The 20,769-nt window shown below is 42.3% G+C and overlaps 1 protein-coding gene across 3 annotated transcripts in view; it reads left to right on the top strand.

The window, feature by feature from the left end:
• PTPRR (protein tyrosine phosphatase receptor type R) overlaps positions 1-20,769 on the top strand; it is a 257,394-nt gene that overhangs the window by 217,936 nt on the left and 18,689 nt on the right. For 2 of the 3 annotated variants that reach the window (XM_070409727.1, XM_070409729.1), the window contains exons 9-12: positions 1,420-1,499; positions 1,926-2,063; positions 15,446-15,556; positions 19,025-19,182. In XM_070409727.1, coding sequence (XP_070265828.1) covers positions 1,420-1,499; positions 1,926-2,063; positions 15,446-15,556; positions 19,025-19,182 — 487 coding nt within the window. Of the gene's footprint in view, positions 1-1,419; positions 1,500-1,925; positions 2,064-6,736; positions 6,910-15,445; positions 15,557-19,024; positions 19,183-20,769 lie in introns of those variants that run through there. The other variant, XM_070409730.1, reaches the window with a different exon arrangement.

Raw genomic sequence — 20,769 nt, forward strand, 5'->3', positions numbered from 1 at the left:
GGAAAATCAGAATGTTGTGACCCAGAATCCAAAGGAAGAGAGAACTTTCAAAAAGATATACGGTCAATATTCTTTGAATGCCACAGAGAGGTCATGAAAAAAAAAAAAACTCACATTGAGCTCATTTGGTTTAGTAACAAAATGGTCCAGGTGGCATGAGCAAAAGTAGTGTCTGCATACCTAACATTACCATTATAAGATAGATTGGAGTGTACACGAGACTTGAATGGTAGATGAGGAGGTAGGAACAGTGGGTATAAAAAGCTCTCAGAATTTGCCTGTCTGAAGAACAATAGAACAACTGCTAGAAAGGAAAACATAAAACTAGCTTTAGGAAATGGAAGGGACAATTTAAATCAATACATAGACATTTATTGAGTGTCAGCTATAGTATATCCCACATTCAAAGGCTGTTAAATCACGTTGTTTACCCATATCTTCAGAAAAAAATCACTTCTACTGTCGTGGTAAACAACCTGCTTCCCTATTTATAATGGTCTGGCCCTCTAGCAACTTCAGCTTGAAATTATAGCTAATTTGCCTACAAACGTCAGGTGGTCATAATAATCTGGCCACTCAGTGTATATTTAAGCACTGTGCTAGACACTGAGTCTTAGAGAGATAGTAAAAATTCTCCATCTTGCCTTCAAGAAGCGCAGCATGTACCAGGTTAAAGAAATCATAAAGGCATGATTTGATCTTAATTCATTTATGTAAATGTTGGTAAAAATAACTACCATATTTTCCATAGCGCCATGATTCATAAAGAATTAGCTCATTTACAAATTATATGACCTAATTCTACATGTTACAGAAGAAATGATTTACAGATAGCAGTTTGGGAAATACTTAGAATCTTTCAACTTCTTGATGGAAAGTGGTGTTAGAATTTCAGACACTATAATAATCTATTCAGTATCAGATATTTGTTCTGTCGGTGAACAAACACATGGTAACTGAAGACAGCTTCTTCCAGGTAGTGAGAGGGATTTGAGTAAGGCCAAACGTTTGTCATTGGGCAGGACAGAAGAGAGACAAGAGTAGGAAGAGTGGGTGCAAATTCCAAACCCAAAGAACAAGAAAAGGAGCACACATGAGAAATGAGGTCAAGAATCATGAACCCACAAATAAATGGCATGAAGTATAAACTCACCATGTCAGGCTTGTGGGTGAGATTTATGTCAGGAACAGTCATTAAGATGGGCCCAGATGTCCCTCAAGAAACACAGATGCATCAAGACACAGACACACAGACACGACAACAAACACTGGCACACGTCAGCCAGTCAATATATAAGTTAACCGGTGTTCTATGTACTGGTTGTTGGTGTTCTAAGAAACTTTAAAAAGAGCAATGTGTTTAATGTAGACACATTAAATATATCGGTTTAATATACTCTTTCTTGTTTTCTTCATTAGATCCCCACAGCAGAGTGTGTTTAAGACCAAAAAATGTAACTGATTCATTGAGCACCTACATTAATGCTAATTATATCAGGGTAAGTAAATAAATATCATTTCTTTCTGATGAGCATGTCAACTTACTATTTGGACTTTGAGGTTATATTTTTTCCTTAGAATAGGTTACTTTTAACTTAACTTGGTTAGAGCAAGTTCTTTGTTGTTGTTTGCTTAGTCATAACCAACATTGGTAGCCGGTATTTTACAGTGAGTCCTCCTTTCCTGTGCGTGCGTGGCTGGGGTGCTCTGGTGAGGACGAAGCATTTTGACGGGCAACACCGTGCGCTGTGCTTGGCTTGCTGGGAGAACAGCCATGTGGGTTGTGCTGCTGGGATCAATTAAGCCACAGAAATCTGTGTTGCTTTTGGACGAGCAGAGCCATTTTGTTCTGAGATATTTTACCTAAATTGTCAGTGCACGGCATGCACTTCAGAGCCAATCTTTTGTATCTTTACTCACACTAGGGCTACGGCGGCAGAGAGAAAGCGTTCATCGCCACGCAGGGCCCCATGATCAACACCGTGAATGATTTCTGGCAGATGGTTTGGCAGGAAGATAGCCCTGTGATTGTTATGATCACAAAACTCAAAGAAAAAAATGAGGTATGACCTTTACCCAAGTACTAAATGTTATATGTTTTCTGCTGCCATAGAAGACATATTGTATAAGAAAAATTGTCATGTACTTAATAATGGATTTAAGATGGACACTTTAAGACATTTAAATAATAGGTCACTTTATGCTTCCCAGATAAATCAATATATATTGGATACACAATTCTCCTATGTATCCACATGTCTCAGTAAAGAAAAGATAGACCAGGAATTATCACCCTGATTTATAGGCAATGAAATAAAAAATTATTCATTTGTATAGCAAGTAATTTTTGCACCTACTATGTGGCAAATACTATTTTAGTTGTTGGAAATATATTAGTAAGCAAAACACACAAAGATTTATGCTCTTGGTAGATTTTAACTCTCTTGGAGTTGGCAGAGAAGACCGACAAAAACAATAAACATAATACGTTTATTAAAATATTAGAAGGGCCTGGCCGGTGTGGCTCAGTGGATAGAGCTTCATCCTGCAGACTGAAGGGTCCCAGGTTCAATTCTGGTCAAGGGCACATGCCTGGGTTGCAGGCTCAATCCCCAGTGTGGGGTGTGCAGGAGGCAGCCAATTGATTCTCTCTCATCATTGATATTTCTATCTCTCCCTCTCCCTTCCTCTCTGAAATCAATAAAAAATAAAAAATATATATTAGAAGGGATAAATCCTATAGAAAAAGGTAGCGTGGGTGTGCTGGGCTGTAGGGAGGGGCTGAGAAGGAAGGATAAGCTGCAGTGTTATATAGTGTATGAGCCTCACTAAGAAAGTGAGATTTGAAGGAAGTTATAAAATCCAAGCAACTTACTCAAGATGTTTATAAAAAGAAGTCCAAAATTAGATTCTGTTTCCATACTAGTCATCTTTTCTAAGGATCTAACTTATGGACAAGAATACTCATTCTGTACTTCGCATCATAAAAATAAAATTGTGTTTCTCTCTCCTTGTCTCCCACATAGACAACAGGGTGGTGAAGACCTGAGGGTGGGGATACGGGTTGGGCAGAGAAGGGTAAAGGGGGAGAAATGGGAGACATCTGTAATATTATCAACAATCTATAATAATAAAAGTGTAATATGCTAATTAGACCGGACATCCTTCCAGGACGAAACCAGGGCTGCAGCCACTGCAGCTATGAGGGAGGGATCCAGGCAGCTGCCTGTGGTTGCGAGGGAGTATCAAGGTAGCTGAAGCTGCAAAGGCCTACTCTTTCACGAATTTCATGTATCGGACCTCTAATAATAATAATAAAGTAAAATTGTGTAATTCCCAAAAGGTGCTGGCCTAGGCACTACTTACATTTTTAGGGCATTTTGTCATCCTGTTGGCATGGTTTACAGTCTGATTTTAGTCAGCTTTTGTTTTTGTTTTCTTGTCAAAATTACTACAACAGGGCTTCCCCAGGATAATAAGAATTTAAGAATACTGAATTTCCCCTTATACCCCTTTGATAACTTGCAACCCTGAGTATAATATAATCCAACTGCTAATCAAGAAAATCCAGGCTCACAACACCAATTTAAAAGTTTTTTAGGCCTTTAGTGAGGTAACGGATGCCTTTTCGATTTCTGTAAGCATGGGTGATAATTATAACTTTTTGTCCTCTTTCAATCAGGCACTGAGAGAGCTGGTAAATGTGGCTTTCCACGCCTCCCATATTCGGGTAGAAAAAGTCCGACACCATGCATATGTTATGAGTAGGAGTTCTACATGTGAAAAGACGTCCAGGGCTAACAGTGTAGAACGTCGCTGGGGGACCATGGCGGCGCCCACCTCCTCCTCGATAGGCCATGCTGAGACAGTTTAGGCATTAGTCCTTTACAGCAACCCCGTTAAGATGCCATTGAATACCTGGAGCTGGAGCTGTCTTTTTGAGAGCAGTTTTTTCAAGTGCCACGGGTAGCACATGCTGCAGACATCCACTTTTCTCCTCCTGTACTCAAGGATGGTGATCATCAAACTACTCGCTTCATGTCAAACTTTCTTTCAGTTACATGGGCCTTTCTGCCATGAGGGTCCGTCCCTTCAATTTGGAGTCGGCGAGTCCTATCTAAGTTTTTTAAAGTTTATTGTTTTTTTTCCATTTTTGCTACAATAGATGAAGGATTTTTTTTTCTGAAATTTATTTTGGAAAAAATATATATATTTGGCCAGGAGATGAAGGTATATACTTAACTAACTATATGGTTTACTAAATAAATGCATTTCTATGAATTTTATATGAAAGCCTGAGGTGGCATAATAAAATGACCCATAACATTCTCAGCAGTTTCACCCACTCTCAATCTATCAAACATATTGAGCCACTAACAATTCCTGCACAGTTGTTTAATATTCATGACATTTTGCCTTCATGATAGGAAAATATTCTTCAAAGTTAAAAGTGTATATACATCCATGGAACTTAGATAATATGGCAGACAAGATAACCTGAAAAACCTTCCATTACAAAACCAGTTATACTGGGTAAAATATGAAATAACAGGTACAGCAGAGCTTGAAAAAATAATGTGAAGGAAATCCCAGCAATTAAAAACAGAATAAAAGGCATAAAACCAGAGAATTACAGGTTACTTGTGTTTTAATGACAACACAAGAAATGGAGACCACGCCTGTGGCTCACAGAAGCCAGGAGTTAGAACTAAGACTTTCCATAAAGGGAGCACCTGCAAGGGCTGGGCCTTTGGTGAAAAGGTGAACCAGGAAAATAAACCCGCCTACCAAAATAGGACTATAGCAGGAAATTAATCTATCTTAGTCCAGGCTTCTCTTGGGATAAATTAAAAGGTTCTCTTGAGTATTCAGAATTCAAAGCCAGGAAATGCCAAGTGGAGTAATTTATATAAAAAGTAATACTGGGTTGGTAAGGCTCTGTGGCACTTAACAGAAACAAAGGCAAAACCTTTTTGGATGCATACACTCTCAGCATCTAGTTCACAGGATTTCCACAGAAAAAGCCATAAGTCAACATTGTGAGACACACAAGTTTACTTGTTTACACAAGTAAAACAATATAAGGAAAATCAGAAGAAGCAACAAGTAATAGAAATAAACCCACCAAAAAATTAAATAATAGAAGCTATACAGTATAAGCTATATTTTTGTAATTAAGCGCACAAATTATAAAATAATAAACTCAAATGAAAAGAGAAAGTTACAAATTAAAAAGACTAGGGAGAATTTTAAACCAAAGAGTCCTAGACATAATTACTATATAGACACTATTATGAAAAAAGAAAAATCTCATTAAACAGTAGGCTAGACACAGCTGAACAATTACTGGATTAAAAAAGAGAGAGCTAAGGAAATTATCTAGAAACTTGAAATGACCAAAAATATGAAAAAGAGTTTATTTTACAGAGAGGGTAATAGTTAAATGGCCAACATATGTCTTATAGAGAAGAAATGGGAGAATATAAAACAAGAAGTAATATTTGAAGAAATAATGGTCATGGATTTTCTAAAACTGATGAAAGACATGAGCTCTCACATTTGAAAAGCACAATAAACCCTAGGCTGGATAACTCAAAATAAATCTGCAACTAGACACCTGAATGGAGATGATATTAACAACCAGAGTAACTGACAAATGGCTTCTCAATGGCAACAATAGAAACCAAAAATCAGTTGAATGATACCTACAGAGGGATGAAAGCAAACAATATGGAACTTTTAGCAACATTTCCTAGATCTGAGTAGAATGCATTACCTCTGCCCACTTTGTTTTGGAATATAATTTTCTCAATACTTTGTTTGCTCAAAGCACATTCATATCCTTACTAATTCTATATTCTCTTTGATTAAAAATAAAACCATATAGTATGAACATTGGAAAAAGCACTGAGCATTTCAATCCTCAAATCCTATGATGTATTTGTTCACTTGCATAGAAAGGGTAAGAAATGTCTTTAGTGCTTTAACTTCTTGAACCAGGATTTCTTTCATCAGGATAGAAGCAGCTAAGATTGTTGGTTAGTCAGAAAGCATTCCCTAGAAGCTAACATGTGACATATTTTAAAGGTGTCTGGTAAGGATGAGACTTGGAGAATATGCCAACGCTCCAATTCTTCTCCTTTGTCCCCAAGACCAAGGTTGGCATTCTAACGGAAGGGCTGCATGAGATAAATCTGCATTTCAATGTGATGCTGAGTTGGTTCACTGGTGATGCTCAGGACGTTCCATTCTGTGTCTGGAAAGGAAGAGAACACCTCTTGTTCTTTATTTTTCAACCTTCTCACAGTTGGAGCTACCCCTCGGTACCACTCTCAGAATTCACGTTCTTCATAGGGAAAGCGAAGTGGATCTGCTGAAAGCTAGATTTTAAAAATAATAGTAATGATCACACTAAAGGGTGATTGAGGTTTTTATTTTTCTCTTTAACTAAATTTAGAAATTGGAAAAGTATTATTTTTTTTCTTACCATTTTTAGCCTCTTCTCTTTTTAAATGTCTGGGATATATCTTCTGGAAATATCGAAGTTAAACATATCATGTTTTCTATGTGTGATTTTCTATGTGGATTGCCCTCTGCCAGTCATAATCCCAAATATTGCCGCAAAAATTCTTTTTCATTGTTGGTTATTCATTAAATTAAAATAAAATTCCTTTCCATCCAGACTCTCTGAAGATGTAAATATATTACGATAGAGGAAACTCTTGATGTTTTACAGATCAAAATGATACTGAGAAGTCTGGCTCAGAAGAAAAATGCAGCAGACTTTACACTCCCAGGAAAGTGCTGTTTACCAAAAATGTGCCAACTTTCAATTGTGTTAAGCGTCATTGTTTAGAATAGACAAAAATCATTTCCTCCCAAAAAAATGAAGGTGGAGTTATCTTTAGAAATTCCCAGGCTTTATGCTTTCATGAACCTTTATACTTTTTAAATAAATAAATGAAGAATTTCCAGCTCTTATTTAATAATACCAATATTCTTATAGTTTTTTAATAAAATGAATATAAACAAAAACTTCCAAAATAAAGCTGAAAAGTCAGTTATATTTCATGAAAGAGAAGAGATTGTATGGCTGGTAAATTTCAGTTCCTTCCTTTAGATAAATTGCAAGAAGAAGGGAATTCCTCCTGCAAGAAAGAGAACATTAAAAACACAGTGTTCAAACTCTTTTAAATGTGAATTATTACAAAGCTGGAATTGGTTCAGTCCAAAAATGGAAATAGCATTTGCACATTTCCAGAGTCTTTAGACCACCTCAGGGAGTCACTTGATACCCCTCTCATCCCTTTCTAAGAAAGATAGGAAGTAGATGTAAATTATCTTATTACATATACTGTGGAAGATATTTTCTACTGACTACAATTTATTAAAAGTATGTGCTAAGAACAGTTCATACATTAATCCAATTATTTTCATTCTTAACTCTACAAAGTCTGTTTTGTTAGCCCTCTATTATGGATGAGAAACGAGATGCTCAGAGAGGGTAAGCCATGTGCCTAAAGTCTCAAAGTTAGTGAGTGACGGAGGCCAATTTTTAATCCAGGTTTATTTGATTCCAAAGCTCATGCACTCAATTATTGCCCCAGCATAACGGGCCAGGCACTGATGCAAGACATTAGAGAGCAAGCAACCCACAGTTGGCCTCAGAGAGCAGTAAAGTACCACATTTATCTCTCATAAAGTGAAGGAATTACTTGGTGATTTGGCCTAACGTAATACTTCTCTCAAGTATATACAGCTGTATTCTTTCTCTATAGTATTTACATGCGTCTTTCATGTGAGCTGTGTGACTTGACTTATAAATTTCATTTATCCCATTGATTGACCTCGTCAGCACTCTGCAAAGTTTAATCTCAAAAAGCCATATAAAAATCATATTCTGTTTTCCCTTCTTTCACTCCCTTCCTTTGTCTCTCTGATAAAACTATAGAAAATATGAATTTTCATTACATTTCTTTGTCCAAATAGTTCATACAAAGCCTTACAGCTTTTTAATAGAGTCCTGATGAGTGAGTAGGTGCCCACAGGAAACAATGCAGGCAGCGCACTGGCACGCAAAGGCAGACAGGGGACCACACAGCCTGCCTGGGTCCGGCATTTTGGTGTGGCTTGAGCGTAGCATAGTAGGGCGTGAAGGGAGATGAGACTGGAATGCTAAGTTGTGCCAAAAAATATAGAACTATACTAAAAACAAAACAAAACTTTTGGCTTCATTTTATAGGCAGCAGAGAGCCACTAAAGATGTTTTGAAATGGAGTGACATGATGTAATTTGTATATTAGGAATATAATTGGTGGCAGGATACAGGATTCGGATTTGAGAAAAGCAAGAGGAAGCGTGGAAATAGGTTAGAAGTTGTAGTAACAGTCCAGGTAACAGGTAATGAGGTGCAGAATTAAGGCAATGGAAGAGTGTACTGAGAAAAGGGGACAGATTTGAAAGTTGTTCCAGCGATAGAAGACACTGTATTTACTTTCTGATGGAATGGGAGGGAATCAGAGAGAGTTTGATTCAGGATGTCTGGCTGGGAGACTGACTAGAGGAGGATGTCATGAACCTAGATGGGCAGCAAGGGAAGATTTGTGAGAGAAGAAAGTGAATTCCATTTTTCATCTAAGTTTGAAGACTCCTGGAGACCTTTGGATGGTTAAGTCTACTAAGTGTCTAGAAATAACTGTCTGGAGCAGCCGTGGGCAAACTATGGCCCGCGGGCCGGATCCGGCCCGTTTGAAATGAATAAAACTAAAAAAAAAAAAAGACCGTACCCTTTTATGTAATGATGTTTACTTTGAATTTATATTAGTTCACACAAACACTCCATCCATGCTTTTGTTCCGGCCCTCCGGTCCAGTTTAAGAACCCATTGTGGCCCTCGAGTCAAAAAGTTTGCCCACCCCTAGTCTAGAGCCTGAGACAAATATGCAGTTAAGAGATAGAGAGTGGACAAGTTGAATTTATAAAGTAATATTTGCTCAGAGGGTCCTAGCCCCCAAAGGAATTTTCCAAAAGACCCCTAGCAAAACATCTGGGTTTCAGTTTCCTCTGTTGTAAAAAGATATCCTATATAAATAAAAAGATAATGTGTAAATGGTTGCCACGCCCTCACGCCATCATGCTGTAAAGGCTTAGGCACTCAACACTGGGGAGAGAGGAATGGCAACCAGCCAGGTGCGGCCCGGGAGAGGGATACGCCATCCGCCCCACAGTTCTGGGCACCAACAGCTGCACCTGCACCTGCAGCTGCAGCCCAGGAGAGGAGACAAGCCGCCCACCTTGTGGTTCCAGGCTCCTGTGGCTGTGGCCCGGGCAAAGCTGCCCTCCCACAGTTCCCTGCGGCTGCTGCCAGTCTGGGCAAAGCTGGCCTGGGTCCTGGGTGTCTGCAGCCAGCCAGAGGGAGGGAAGCCCATGTCCTGGGTGCCTGCAACCAGCCAGAGGAGGGAATCCTGGGTCCTGGGTGCAGGATGAGGCAGAAGCGCTTAGGGGCAATCAGGCCAGCAGGGGAGCAGTTAGGGACGATCAGGCAGGCAGGCAGAGGTGGTTAGGGGTTATCAGGCAGGCAGGCAGGCAAGTAGTTAGGAGCCAGTGGTCCCAGATTGCGGGATGCTGTCAGACATCCCCTGAGGGGTCTTGGATTGGAGAGGATACAGACCCCCCCATGCACAAATTTCATGTACCAGGTCTCTATTAATAATAATAATAATAGTAATCGTAATAACTTGCTCTACCTAACTCAAATGATTCTGAAAGGGATTGAATGATCTCTTAGTGAAGGTACTTTTAACATTAAATTGCTATATTATGCTAGTAATATTCATTTGGAAAACAAAGAATAAGACTAACTACAGTGTAATAACAGTAGACAATCTGACCCATTCTATCCCTCTCATATGCAAATGTACCCAAATGAAACAGCCCATCTTCTTTTTATTTAATTAGAGCCACTCTATCAGTGATGGCGAACCTTTTGAGCTCGGCGTGTCAGCATTTTGAAAAACCCTAACTTAACTCTGGTGCCGTGTCACATATAGAAATGTTTTTATATTTGCAACCATAGTAAAACAAAGATTTATATTTTTGATATTTATTTTATATATTTAAATGCCATTTAACAAAGAAAAATCAACCAAAAAAATGAGTTTGCATGTCACCTCTGACACGCGTGTCATAGGTTCGCCATCACTGCTCTATATGATGATACAGGACTTTAGCTCATAGAGCAAAATCTCTTTGATTTTTAAATGCATAGAATTTAAAAAGAAAGTAAATTTTTAAAAAGATTTTTCCCAGGCAACTAAACAACTAGCTGGACTTTCTTCTTTATACCCAAATAGCTCTACCATGGTGGGGGCAAGAGAGAAGGTCAAAGAAAGAAAAGATTATAAAATTATGAGTTTGCATTGCATCCTGCTTTGGCTATGAACCACTAATTATGAAGAACTGGTTGGTGTCCAGAATCTTTATAGTCAGGGTTTGCTAATTACTTGTTTGCACAAGGGATACACGATCCTCTGAAAACCTCTTTTTTCCCCTTTAAATCACGAATTCTTGGAATTAATAGATAATTTTACTGTAAGGATCAGACCAGTTAGCAGAAGAATAGTGGTGATTTGGGGTTATATTCTGGTAGGTAACATGCTATTTTGAATTACCTACAATTACTGTACCTTCACAATATTATCTGTAAGAGAGCATTTTCCTTCCTTGCATTTTCTGCATCTATCATACCATTGTTAGCACCACAATGGAGAAACCCTAAAAAGCTGTTCATGAAAATAATTTAAACATGAACTTGTGCTCTTAGATACAACTACACTTGCAGAGCTCCCCCACCTCATATTCAAAAGCACCCACACTTATCTGGTCTCTTTTTCTACATTCTCCTAAAAGAGGCGGGGGGAGTGCATTCAGTGTGTAAAAATAAGCTATTGTAGCTCAGAAAGGAGATGGGATGCTAATTAAGGGTTCTTTGAATGAACAAGTCATATTGCATTGTCTTCTGGGAGCTGGCTGCCAAATGCATTTTTGGTAAAGAGTCAAGAAAAACATTCAAGAGGGCCCCAGCAAGCTTGGGAGAGAAGCAAGTAGTACTTCCATTTATCAAGTAGGTGCACAAGCCTGTTCAAGTATTGTTGAGAGGCAGGGTGCAGCCTGGGAGCTCCTGCCTCCACGCTTTTCCTGCCGGTTTTGAGAACCACCTTCCCGAAGAGGGTCCTGCCGCTCAGATCTGTTGGTGGGCAGTGTGGCACATATGCCATACTGCGGGACCCCTGAATGCCTCTTTCCTTTTCAAGACTTTTTTCCCAAGATTCTTTGTCTCTTCTTGGATTCATCCAGGAGGCAGGGGTTTTAAGATATATAATAGCTCAGGTCTTGCAGCGAAATAATTGATGCTCCGTTGAAAGACACCAGGCAAATTGGTTAGTATGATTATCTTTAACAAGCCGGGGAAATTTTAGGCATTTGACAACTCATAAATGAGGAGGGAAATAAATTGCTCTATTTTTGAAAGGTTTTTTTCCCGCCTTAATGTTAATGTGATGTCAGCGCAGTAAGCCTTTAGCCTGATTGCCTGACAGCCGTGGGTGTGGGGCAGCCTGTAAATAGAGGTGAAGTGATTTACTTGGTTTGGAAAGGGACCAGAATATAGAGGATGCAAATGTGTTTTTATTGTAACGGATCAGAGATACAGTGAGTCAACCAGGTGAAGGGCCTTTCTTCGTGACCCTATCTTTGGAATAATCAGTACTTAGCATGATAGGATCCAGGAGGTGTGTTTCTGATACTTGGCATGTCTTTTCCTTTAGTTCTGTAATTATGTGCTTCTTTTACTGCCGTATTGAATTATAAGTTCTTAAGTTTTTCAGGTGTGATCATATTCCTTTGGCCCAGTGATTCCCAAAGTGGGCGCTACCACCCCCTGGTGGGCGCTGCAGCTATCGGGGGGGGGGGGGGGGGGGGGGCGGTGATGGCCACAGGTGCATTGGGGGCCATGAGTAACTGATATTAAAATAAAAAAAAAATTAATTTCCAGGGGCTGAGTAATATTTTTTCTGGAAAGGGGGCGGTAGGCCAAGTAAGTTTGGGAACCACTGCTTTGGCCTCTATGTGAAGAAACGAGCGTCTTGGACACTGAAAGGTCCGATGGCAGGCAACAAGTGAAGGAGTTTCCCTGTAAATGTGCACGTGTGCTTGGAAGAAGATAAGTGCTATCTAAACAATGCTTCTCAAGTTAACCCTGCCTCCCTGGCAACTGCAATAAACTTCAGCTGTCACCCTTTACTTTCTTAATCACTAAAATATGTGCTAAAAATTTTAATAGGTCTTTTGCAGTTGGTTAAAAGACAAAATAATAAATGATACGTGTGCCTAAATCTAATTTCATAGTTTTCTTTTAATAATATAGCTTGGACATAATAATATAAAATTTAATGCCGGATATAATTCATAATTAATGATCACTTTCTATGGAAGCTATAAAGCCCAGTAATTATAAAATAGAACACTAGTAATAATAATCTACACTAATAAAAGAGAAACATGGTAATTGGCGTACGACCGCTACCCTTCCCATTGGCTAATCAGCATATCCTTATGCAAATTAACTGTCAGCCAAGATGGCGGCCCGGCAGCCAGGCAGCTGGAAGCTAACAGGAGGCTTGCTTGCTGTGGACTCCAACGTTCCCCGCCGGCCTCTGAGCTTCAGTTGGAAACATTGTAACATTTATAGAAGATAAACAAAAGCCCAGAAACCTCCTGTCAGTCAGCTGGGATCTCAGAGCTGGAGTCACAACATTGTTTTGAATACAGAAAACAAAGGCCAGAAACCTGCTTTCAGCCGAGCCTCAGAGAGACAGCCAGCTCTCAGCTCCAGTGACAGCCATAGAAGGTAAATAAATGCCAGAATAAAAAAAAAGAAAAAAAGGAGAGGTTTGGAGCTCCAGTCGCCCGCCAGCCTGAAAACGGCCCTCAGCCCCTCACCCAGACTGGCCAGGCACCCCAGTGGGGACCCCCACCCTGAAGCAACAAGATGGCGGCTAATTTGCATACTGAAGGCAGGCGGCAGCAGGCAAGGCTGTCTGTGGTCTGGGACCCGGATCTGTGACCCTGCCGAGCGGGATCAGCGGAGCCGCGAGGCCTCCCGGCACCGGGATCAGCATGACAAGGGGCAACGCCCAAATGCCCTGATTGCCCTGCGGCTCTGTGTGTGACAGGGGGCAGCGCCCCAACTCCCTGATCAGCCCTGCTCTGTGGGTGATAGAGGGCGGCGCCCCAACCCCGATTGCCCTGCGGCTCTGTGTGTGACAGTGGCGGCGCCCCAACCCCCCCACGGGCCCTGCTCTATGTGAGACGGGGTAGAGCCATACCTCCCCATCGGCCCTGCCCTGAGTGTGACAGGGTGTGGCGCCTCAACTACCCGCCCCCCCCCCCCCACGGGCCCTGCTCTGTATGTGACAGGGGGCGGTGCCCCAGCTTCCCTATTGGCCCTACTCTGTGCGTGACAGGGGGGAGCTCCTCAACCCCCTGATTGGCCCTGCTCTGTGTGTGACAGGGGGCAGCTCCCCAACCCCCTGATCAGCCCTGCTCTGTGCATGACAGGGGGGAGCTCCCAAAACCCCTGATTGACCCTGCTCTGTGCATGACAAGGGGGAGCTCCCCAAACCCCTGATGGGCCCTGCTCTGTGTGTGACAGAGTACGGAGCCCCAAGCCCCGATGGTCCCTGCTCTGTGTGTGACAGGGGGCAGCTCCCCAACCCCCTGATCGGCCCTGCTCTGTGCGTGGCAGGGGGTGGCGCCGCAACTTCCCTATCGACCCTGCCTTGAGTGTGACAGAGGGCGGTGCCCCAACCCCCCAATCGGCCCTACCCTGAGCGTGACTAGGGGTGGCATCACAACCTCCCCATCCACCCTGCTCTGTGCATGACAGGGGGCGGCGCCCCAACTCCCCAATCGGCCCTGCTCTGAGCCCGACCAGGGGCTGCACCTAGGGATTGGGCCTGCCCTCTGCTACCCAGGAGCAGGCCTAAGCCAGCAGGTCATTATCTCCTGAGGGGTCCCAGACTGCGAGAGGGCACAGGATGGGCTGAGGGACCCCCTCTCCCCCCCGAGTGCACAAATTTTTGTGCACCGGGCCTCTAGTCCTATATAATAAAAGGCTAATATGCAAATAGATTGAACGGTAGAACCATTGGTCACTATGACGCGCACTGACCACCAGGGGGCAGATGCTCAATGCAGGAAATTCCTTCTGGTGGTCAGTGTGCTCCCACAGGGGAAGCACCACTCAGCCAGAAGCCAGGCTCTCAGCTGGCGAGTGCAGCAGCCATGGCAGGAGCCTCTCTCGCCTCCGTGGCAGCGCTAAGGATGTCCAACTGATGGCTTAGGCCCATTCTCTGCATAGAGCGGGCCTCAGCTGTCAGTCAGACATCCCCTGAGGGTTCCCAGAATGTGAGAGGGTACAGGCTGAGCTGAGGGACTCCCCTGAGTGCCTGAATTTCGTGCACTGGGCCTCTAGTGAATAATAATAATAACAACAGTAACATGTTTTGAGTGCTTTTTATTTGCCTGGCTCGGTTCTAAGTGCTTTCCACAGAGTAAATCATGAAGTAACTGAGGCCAGAGAGATTGAGTATCTTGCTGATGGATTCACAGCAAATAATAAGTAGAACCAAAAGGCGAACCCAGGCTCTCTGGCCCAAAGCCTACACCTTAACCACAATATTATATTGCCTTGTTTGTAATATAATTATTATTATGGTTATTAAATCTTTCAAAGAGCATCCATTATAAAAATATTTTAAAGTAATTTTGTTATACATCCATTGTAATGGACGCCACAGATGAAATGACCATTGCTCCTGAAATATATACTCCCATACAGGCATTAATTGTCATTACCTCTGCCTCCCATATGAGAGGAACTTCACCCTGTAGTGTCTACCACATTGCAGATGCTCAGTAGACACTTCCACTCAATGAAGCAGGAAAATGTGACTTGCCTCAGTCATCATGAGAAAACATTTCTTTTATTTCTAGTCATTACATGATCAACTCGAATGTGTGGATGTTAATTTCTCAATTCCTAATTAAGTTTTTAGTGCGTTCTTAATTTTTCTGTGGAGTTTTGGGAAATTCTACCTTTAGTTTTTGGTATAGGATTAGTAGCAATAGTGTTTGCCAAGAACATGCAACACTTGATACTTCATTTTTTAAAAAAAACCCTTTTGAGATGTAATTTACATGCTGTAAAAATCACGTTTAATGTGTATAATTCAGTGGTTTAATACATTCACCGAATTGTAAAAATTGATACCTGATTTTTAAAAAACTAACTAAATAAGAAACTCTTGAGATGCTTGAATGAGAAGTACTCCAAAGCCAATGAATGTCATTAATACTTGCTGTGTTCTTCTTTCTCCTTCATCAGAAATGTGTGCTATACTGGCCCGAAAAGAGAGGAATTTATGGAAAAGTCGAGGTTCTGGTTATCAATGTAAATGAATGTGATAACTATACTGTTCGAAACCTCGTCTTAAAGGTAAGATTACATGGCTATAGCTATCTACAAAATAGATGATACTAGAGCAGTGGTCGGCAAACTCATTAGTCAACAGAGCCAAATATCAACAGTACAACGATTGAAATTTCTTTTGAGAGCCAAATTTTTTAAACTTAAACTATATAGGTAGGCACATTGTTATTAATTAGGTACTCCTAAGGCTTAAGAAGAGCCACACTCAAGGGGCCAAAGAGCCGCATGTGGCTCGAAAGCCGCAGTTTGCCAACCAGGGTAGAGGGATAACATTTATACTTTGAAATTATTATCCTAATAAATGTTACAGATTTAATTTAAACCAATTAAATAGTGTAAAGAGGAAAGAGAAATTATAATCCTCCCCTCGTGTATTTCTTTGTTGTCAGCTACAATTAAATATGGAATCTACACTAATAAAAGAGAAACATGGTAATTGGCGTACGACCGCTACCCTTCCCATTGGCTAATCAGCATATCCTTATGCAAATTAACTGTCAGCCAAGATGGCGGCCGGCAGCCATGCACTGAAGCGAACAGGGAGGCTTGCTTGCTCCAGTGACTGCGAACTCCAACGTTCCCCGCCTGTCTGCCGGCCTCTCAGCTGCAACTCTAAGCAACTATGTTGCAAATATAGAAGCTAAACAAAACCCTAGAAACCGGCTTTCAGTCAGCCTGGCTTCAGCCAGCCGGATCACAACATTGTATCAAATACAGAAGTTAAAGGCCAGAAACCTGCTTTCAGAGGCCTCAGAGCTAAAGCTGGTTCAGAATAGAAAAAAAAAATGAAAAAAGGAGCAGTTGGGAGCTTCAGTCACCCGCCAGCCTGAAAATGGCCCTCAGCCCCTCACCCAGACTGGCCAGGCACCCCAGTGGGGACCCCCAACCTGATCCAGGACACCCTTCAGGGCAAACCAGCCGGCCCCCACCTGTGCACCAGGCCTCTATTCTATATAGTAAAAGGGTAATATGCCTCCCCATACCGGGATCAGCGTGACAGGGGGCAGCGCCCAAACCCCCTGATCGCCCTGCAGCTCTGTGAGTGACAGGGTGTGGGGCCACAACCTCCCTATCCGCCCTGCTCTGTTCCTGACAGGGGAAGGCACCCCAACCCCCTGATCAGCCCTGCTCTGTGCCTGATAGCGGGGAGCTCCCTAACCCCCTGATCGCCCTGCGGCTCTGTGTGTGACAGGGTGCGGTGCCCCAACCCCCCCCCCCCCACGGGCCCTGCTCTGTGTGTGACAGGGTAGAGCCATAACCTCCCCATCAGCCCTGCCCTGAGTGTGAGAGTGGCGGCACCCCAACCCCCTGATCGGCCCTGCTCTGTGGGTGATAGAGGGCGGCGCCCCAACCCCCTGATCCGCCCTGCTCTGTGTGTGACAGGGGGCGGTGCCCCAATTCCCCTATCGGACCTACTCTGTGCGTGACAGGGGGGAGCTCCCCAACCCCCTGATGGACCCTGCTCTGTGCATGACAGGGGGAAGCTCCCCAACCCCCCTGATGGGCCCTGCTCTGTGCGTGACAGGGGGGAGCTCCCCAACCCCCTGATCGACCCTGCTCTGCGCGTGACAGGGTACGGAGCCCCAACCTCCCTGATGGGCCCTGCTCTGTGCATGACAGGGGGCATGGCCCCAACCCCCTGCATGATGGGGTGGCGCCGCAACCTCCCCATCGACCCTGCCTTGAGTGTGACAGGGGGCGGTGCCCCAACCCCCAAATCGGCCCTACCCTGAGCGTGACTGAGGGTGGCATCACAACATCCCAATCTGTCCTGCTCTGTGCATGACAGGGAGCGGTGCCCCAACTCCCCAATCGGCCCTGCTCTGAGCCCGACCAGGGGCTGCACCTAGGGATTGGGCCTGCCCTCTGCCACCCGGGAGCAGGCCTAAGCCAGCAGGTCGTTATCTCCCGAGGGGTCCCAGACTGCGAGAGGGCACAGGCTGGGCTGAGGGACTCCCCCTCTCCCCCGAGTGCACAAATTTTTGTGCACCGGGCCTCTAGTAATTAAATAAGTGTATATGAAGGAAATTTACTAAGTAGGATGTTATTATATAATTTGCATAAATAAGAGATCTCTTGATTTAACCTTTTGAATGCCTTTAGCTAAAGGCTTGTTCTAGAGACTTTGCCATGATGTTTTTTAGTGTCACTTTGGCTTATGCAGCTCTAAGTAAGACCTGGAGACTCTGAGAGAGAAAAACTGTGCTTGTGGGTGGCTGTGGGAGGCAAGACGAGCCTAAAGTGTTGATGAGATCTTCCACACTTGGAGTTACAGTAATTTATAGGGACTTTCCCCAGACCAGATTACATCAGAGGAAAATTATCTATTTCACTTACGGGCAGCAGATGCTGAGGAATGTTGCCATGGTATTGTTTCTGACTCCAGAGAACAATCCTCTCAAAGGTTTCAGTTCCACCTAGAGCCTCACAGTCATCACAGAGAGACCAGGGGCAGGGCTGTTCTGGTGGTTTTTAATGAGAAGCTGGGGGTAGGAAGGCACCTACCAAAGCCTGTTTTTAAACCTTTGTCCTAAGTGCCTAGTTCATGCCAGGACCCCACATGGACCTTCCCTCAGAGCAATTCTAATCTAGTGACCCCTGTAGCCTCTTTATTACTGGAATTTCTCACTGCTGTTACAAAACGAAATTTGGGATGAGTGTAGAAGTATTACAGTGATTGCATGTAAACATGTGCTTTTAGATTGGTTAATATGTTTCCAGTAACATGTCAGGAAAGTTCAAAGAGCAGGAAGCACACTATATCCCAATTCTTTCTTGGCTACCTTTTCATCTACCATTGGGTTCATTATAGTAAATTACAAACATAGATTTAGCTTATTTACATATCACTTTCTATACTAAATATATATTTTCATTTCTTTTTCTGCTTTATTTTCTTTTTTAAAATTTTTAATTAAATTTATTGGGGTGACATGGGTTAATAAAATTATATAGGTTTCACATGTACATCATATGTGTATCATTGTGTATCATTTAATAGAGGCAAGACTGTCAAACTTTGATATCAGGATATTTACAGCAACGTTTTCTCAAGGTGAAGGGTTGTTCTTCAAAAATCACCTAGAGCCCTGGCTGGTGTTGCTTACAGGTTACAACATCAGCCTGAACATGGAAGGGTCTCAGGTTCGATACCTGGCCTAGCTGGGGTGCATGCAGAAGCAACCAATCGATGTGTCTCTCTCATATTGATGTTTCTCTCTCTTTCTCACTCTCTCTCTCTTTCTCCCTCCCTTCTTCCCTTCCATTCTCTTTAAAAATCAATGGAAAAAATATCCTCGGGTGAGGATTAACACACACACACACACACACACACACACACACACACACACAATTTACCACCTAGAAATAAGTTGACAGCAAGATGGGAATGAGAGAAGGCATGCAGTATTGTGGTTTGGATGACTTTTAGTTACAAAAGTAAATGAGGCACTTGGTGGCTGTTGCTATTTTCAGCAAGGAAGTCACACCCAACATGTGAAGCATTACTGGTACACCTCATGGCCTGATCACAAGACTCCAGACAGTGCTCAGCCCCTTCTACAACTCATGCTGGATGTAGAAGAAGACAGACTTGCTTCTGCAGGCCGAGGGCCTGTGGTAGTCCACTGCAGGTAAGGCACGAACTTCCCTTTCCGCCTAAGCAAACAGGCCATCCTTTGTAAAGTCATAGAGTAGCTAGAAGTTGGGTTTTCCTTCTTAGTTGTGACTTTGTCAGTAAGTTAAATATTTATTGAAATTGGCTGACTTCCTCATATTTGAGTCTTGATCAAGACGATGTTTACAGTGACAATATACGGGCATTTTTCAGCAAGCAATTATACAGTGGAAAAAATATCACTTCTGAATAAATGGCTCAGGAAATTGGCCAATTCATTCCTCTACCTTGAAACTTATTTTGATTCATTTCATGTCATCAGTATACTATACACTAGGAATTAACTATTAGTGGCTTTTTTTGTTGTTTCAAAATGGCACCTGAACTATACTTGAATTTTATCTTGGTAACATGTATTATTATTTCACATTTAGTCAGTCAACTATTTTAAAAGTTAGTTCATGAAAAACAGATGGAAATAAATTATTAAATGGTACATGGTCAAGTGGTAGTTCCCCAAAAGGAAAACAAGCCCAGCTGCTGTGGCTCAGAACTGTCCCTGGTTCAATTCCCCTTCAGGGTATATGCCCAAAATCTCCAGTAGGGGGCATGCAGGAGGCAGCCAATCAATGATTTTCACCATTGATGTTTCTCTCTCTCTCTCTCTCCCTCTCTCTCTCTCCCTTCCTATCTGAAATCAATAAAAAAAAAAAAAATTTTTTTAAAAAAAGGAAAACAAAGTGCTGTTACTGAAACATGGGCTACTGGAGGTTCAGCCGACAAAAGCAACAGATGCCCTTGGTGGTCCTCTTCCCTCAAAGCTTTCCTCTCACAACGGATACCTGATCCTCCTTGTTTTCCTTTTAGTGTGCCCCCCAAAAAGCAACTATTTTTAAAGATATTTCAATAACTAGCCACTTATTCTTAATACTTTCTCAAAACACTGTAATTTTTGTTGCTTCATTTAATGTCATGAGTCTTGTAGGATAGATTTTGATGATATCTTTAATAAACAAAATACATTATTTTAGATCAGAGTTGGGCAACCTTTTTTCTGCCAAGGGCCATTTGGATATTTATAACATCATTCTTGGGCTGCACAAAATTATCAACTTAAAAATTAGCCTGCTATATTTGGTCATACATTTCATTAACTCGCCCCTAAAGCCATGGCAGGGCCAGACCAGATGATTTCGATGACCTTATACTCTCCCATGGGCTGGATGTTCCCCATCTCTGTTTTAGATGATAATTTTAGCCTCCTTCTTTTTTGAACTTTTGTGGTTTAATTAAGAGTAAAATTTACTATATGTCTACTTATTCAAAAGCATCATTATCCAACTTTTAGCATTAAGCTTTATCCTAAATTTAGCTTGGGGCTGAGGAAAAATAACCTAATTGGCCATCCATTAGGCTGGAACTGTCCCCCACCCAAAATCATAAAACACTGAAGATATATAAAATGAACTAGTTACTTCTCCTGCAAAATCAGCTCCCCTTCTGATTAGTATTTCTAAGAGCGAGACCATCTTTCTTCCAGGCATTCAACCTCTAACATTGACCGTTATCTGTGGCCTTTCTCTTAATTCCAGCCTCAGTATCT

Source organism: Myotis yumanensis, unplaced genomic scaffold (genome assembly GCF_028538775.1).
Source record: "Myotis yumanensis isolate MYYU_CA2020_CCGP unplaced genomic scaffold, mMyoYum1.0.hap1 SCAF_3, whole genome shotgun sequence".
Classification (NCBI taxonomy): Eukaryota; Metazoa; Chordata; class Mammalia; order Chiroptera; family Vespertilionidae; genus Myotis; species Myotis yumanensis.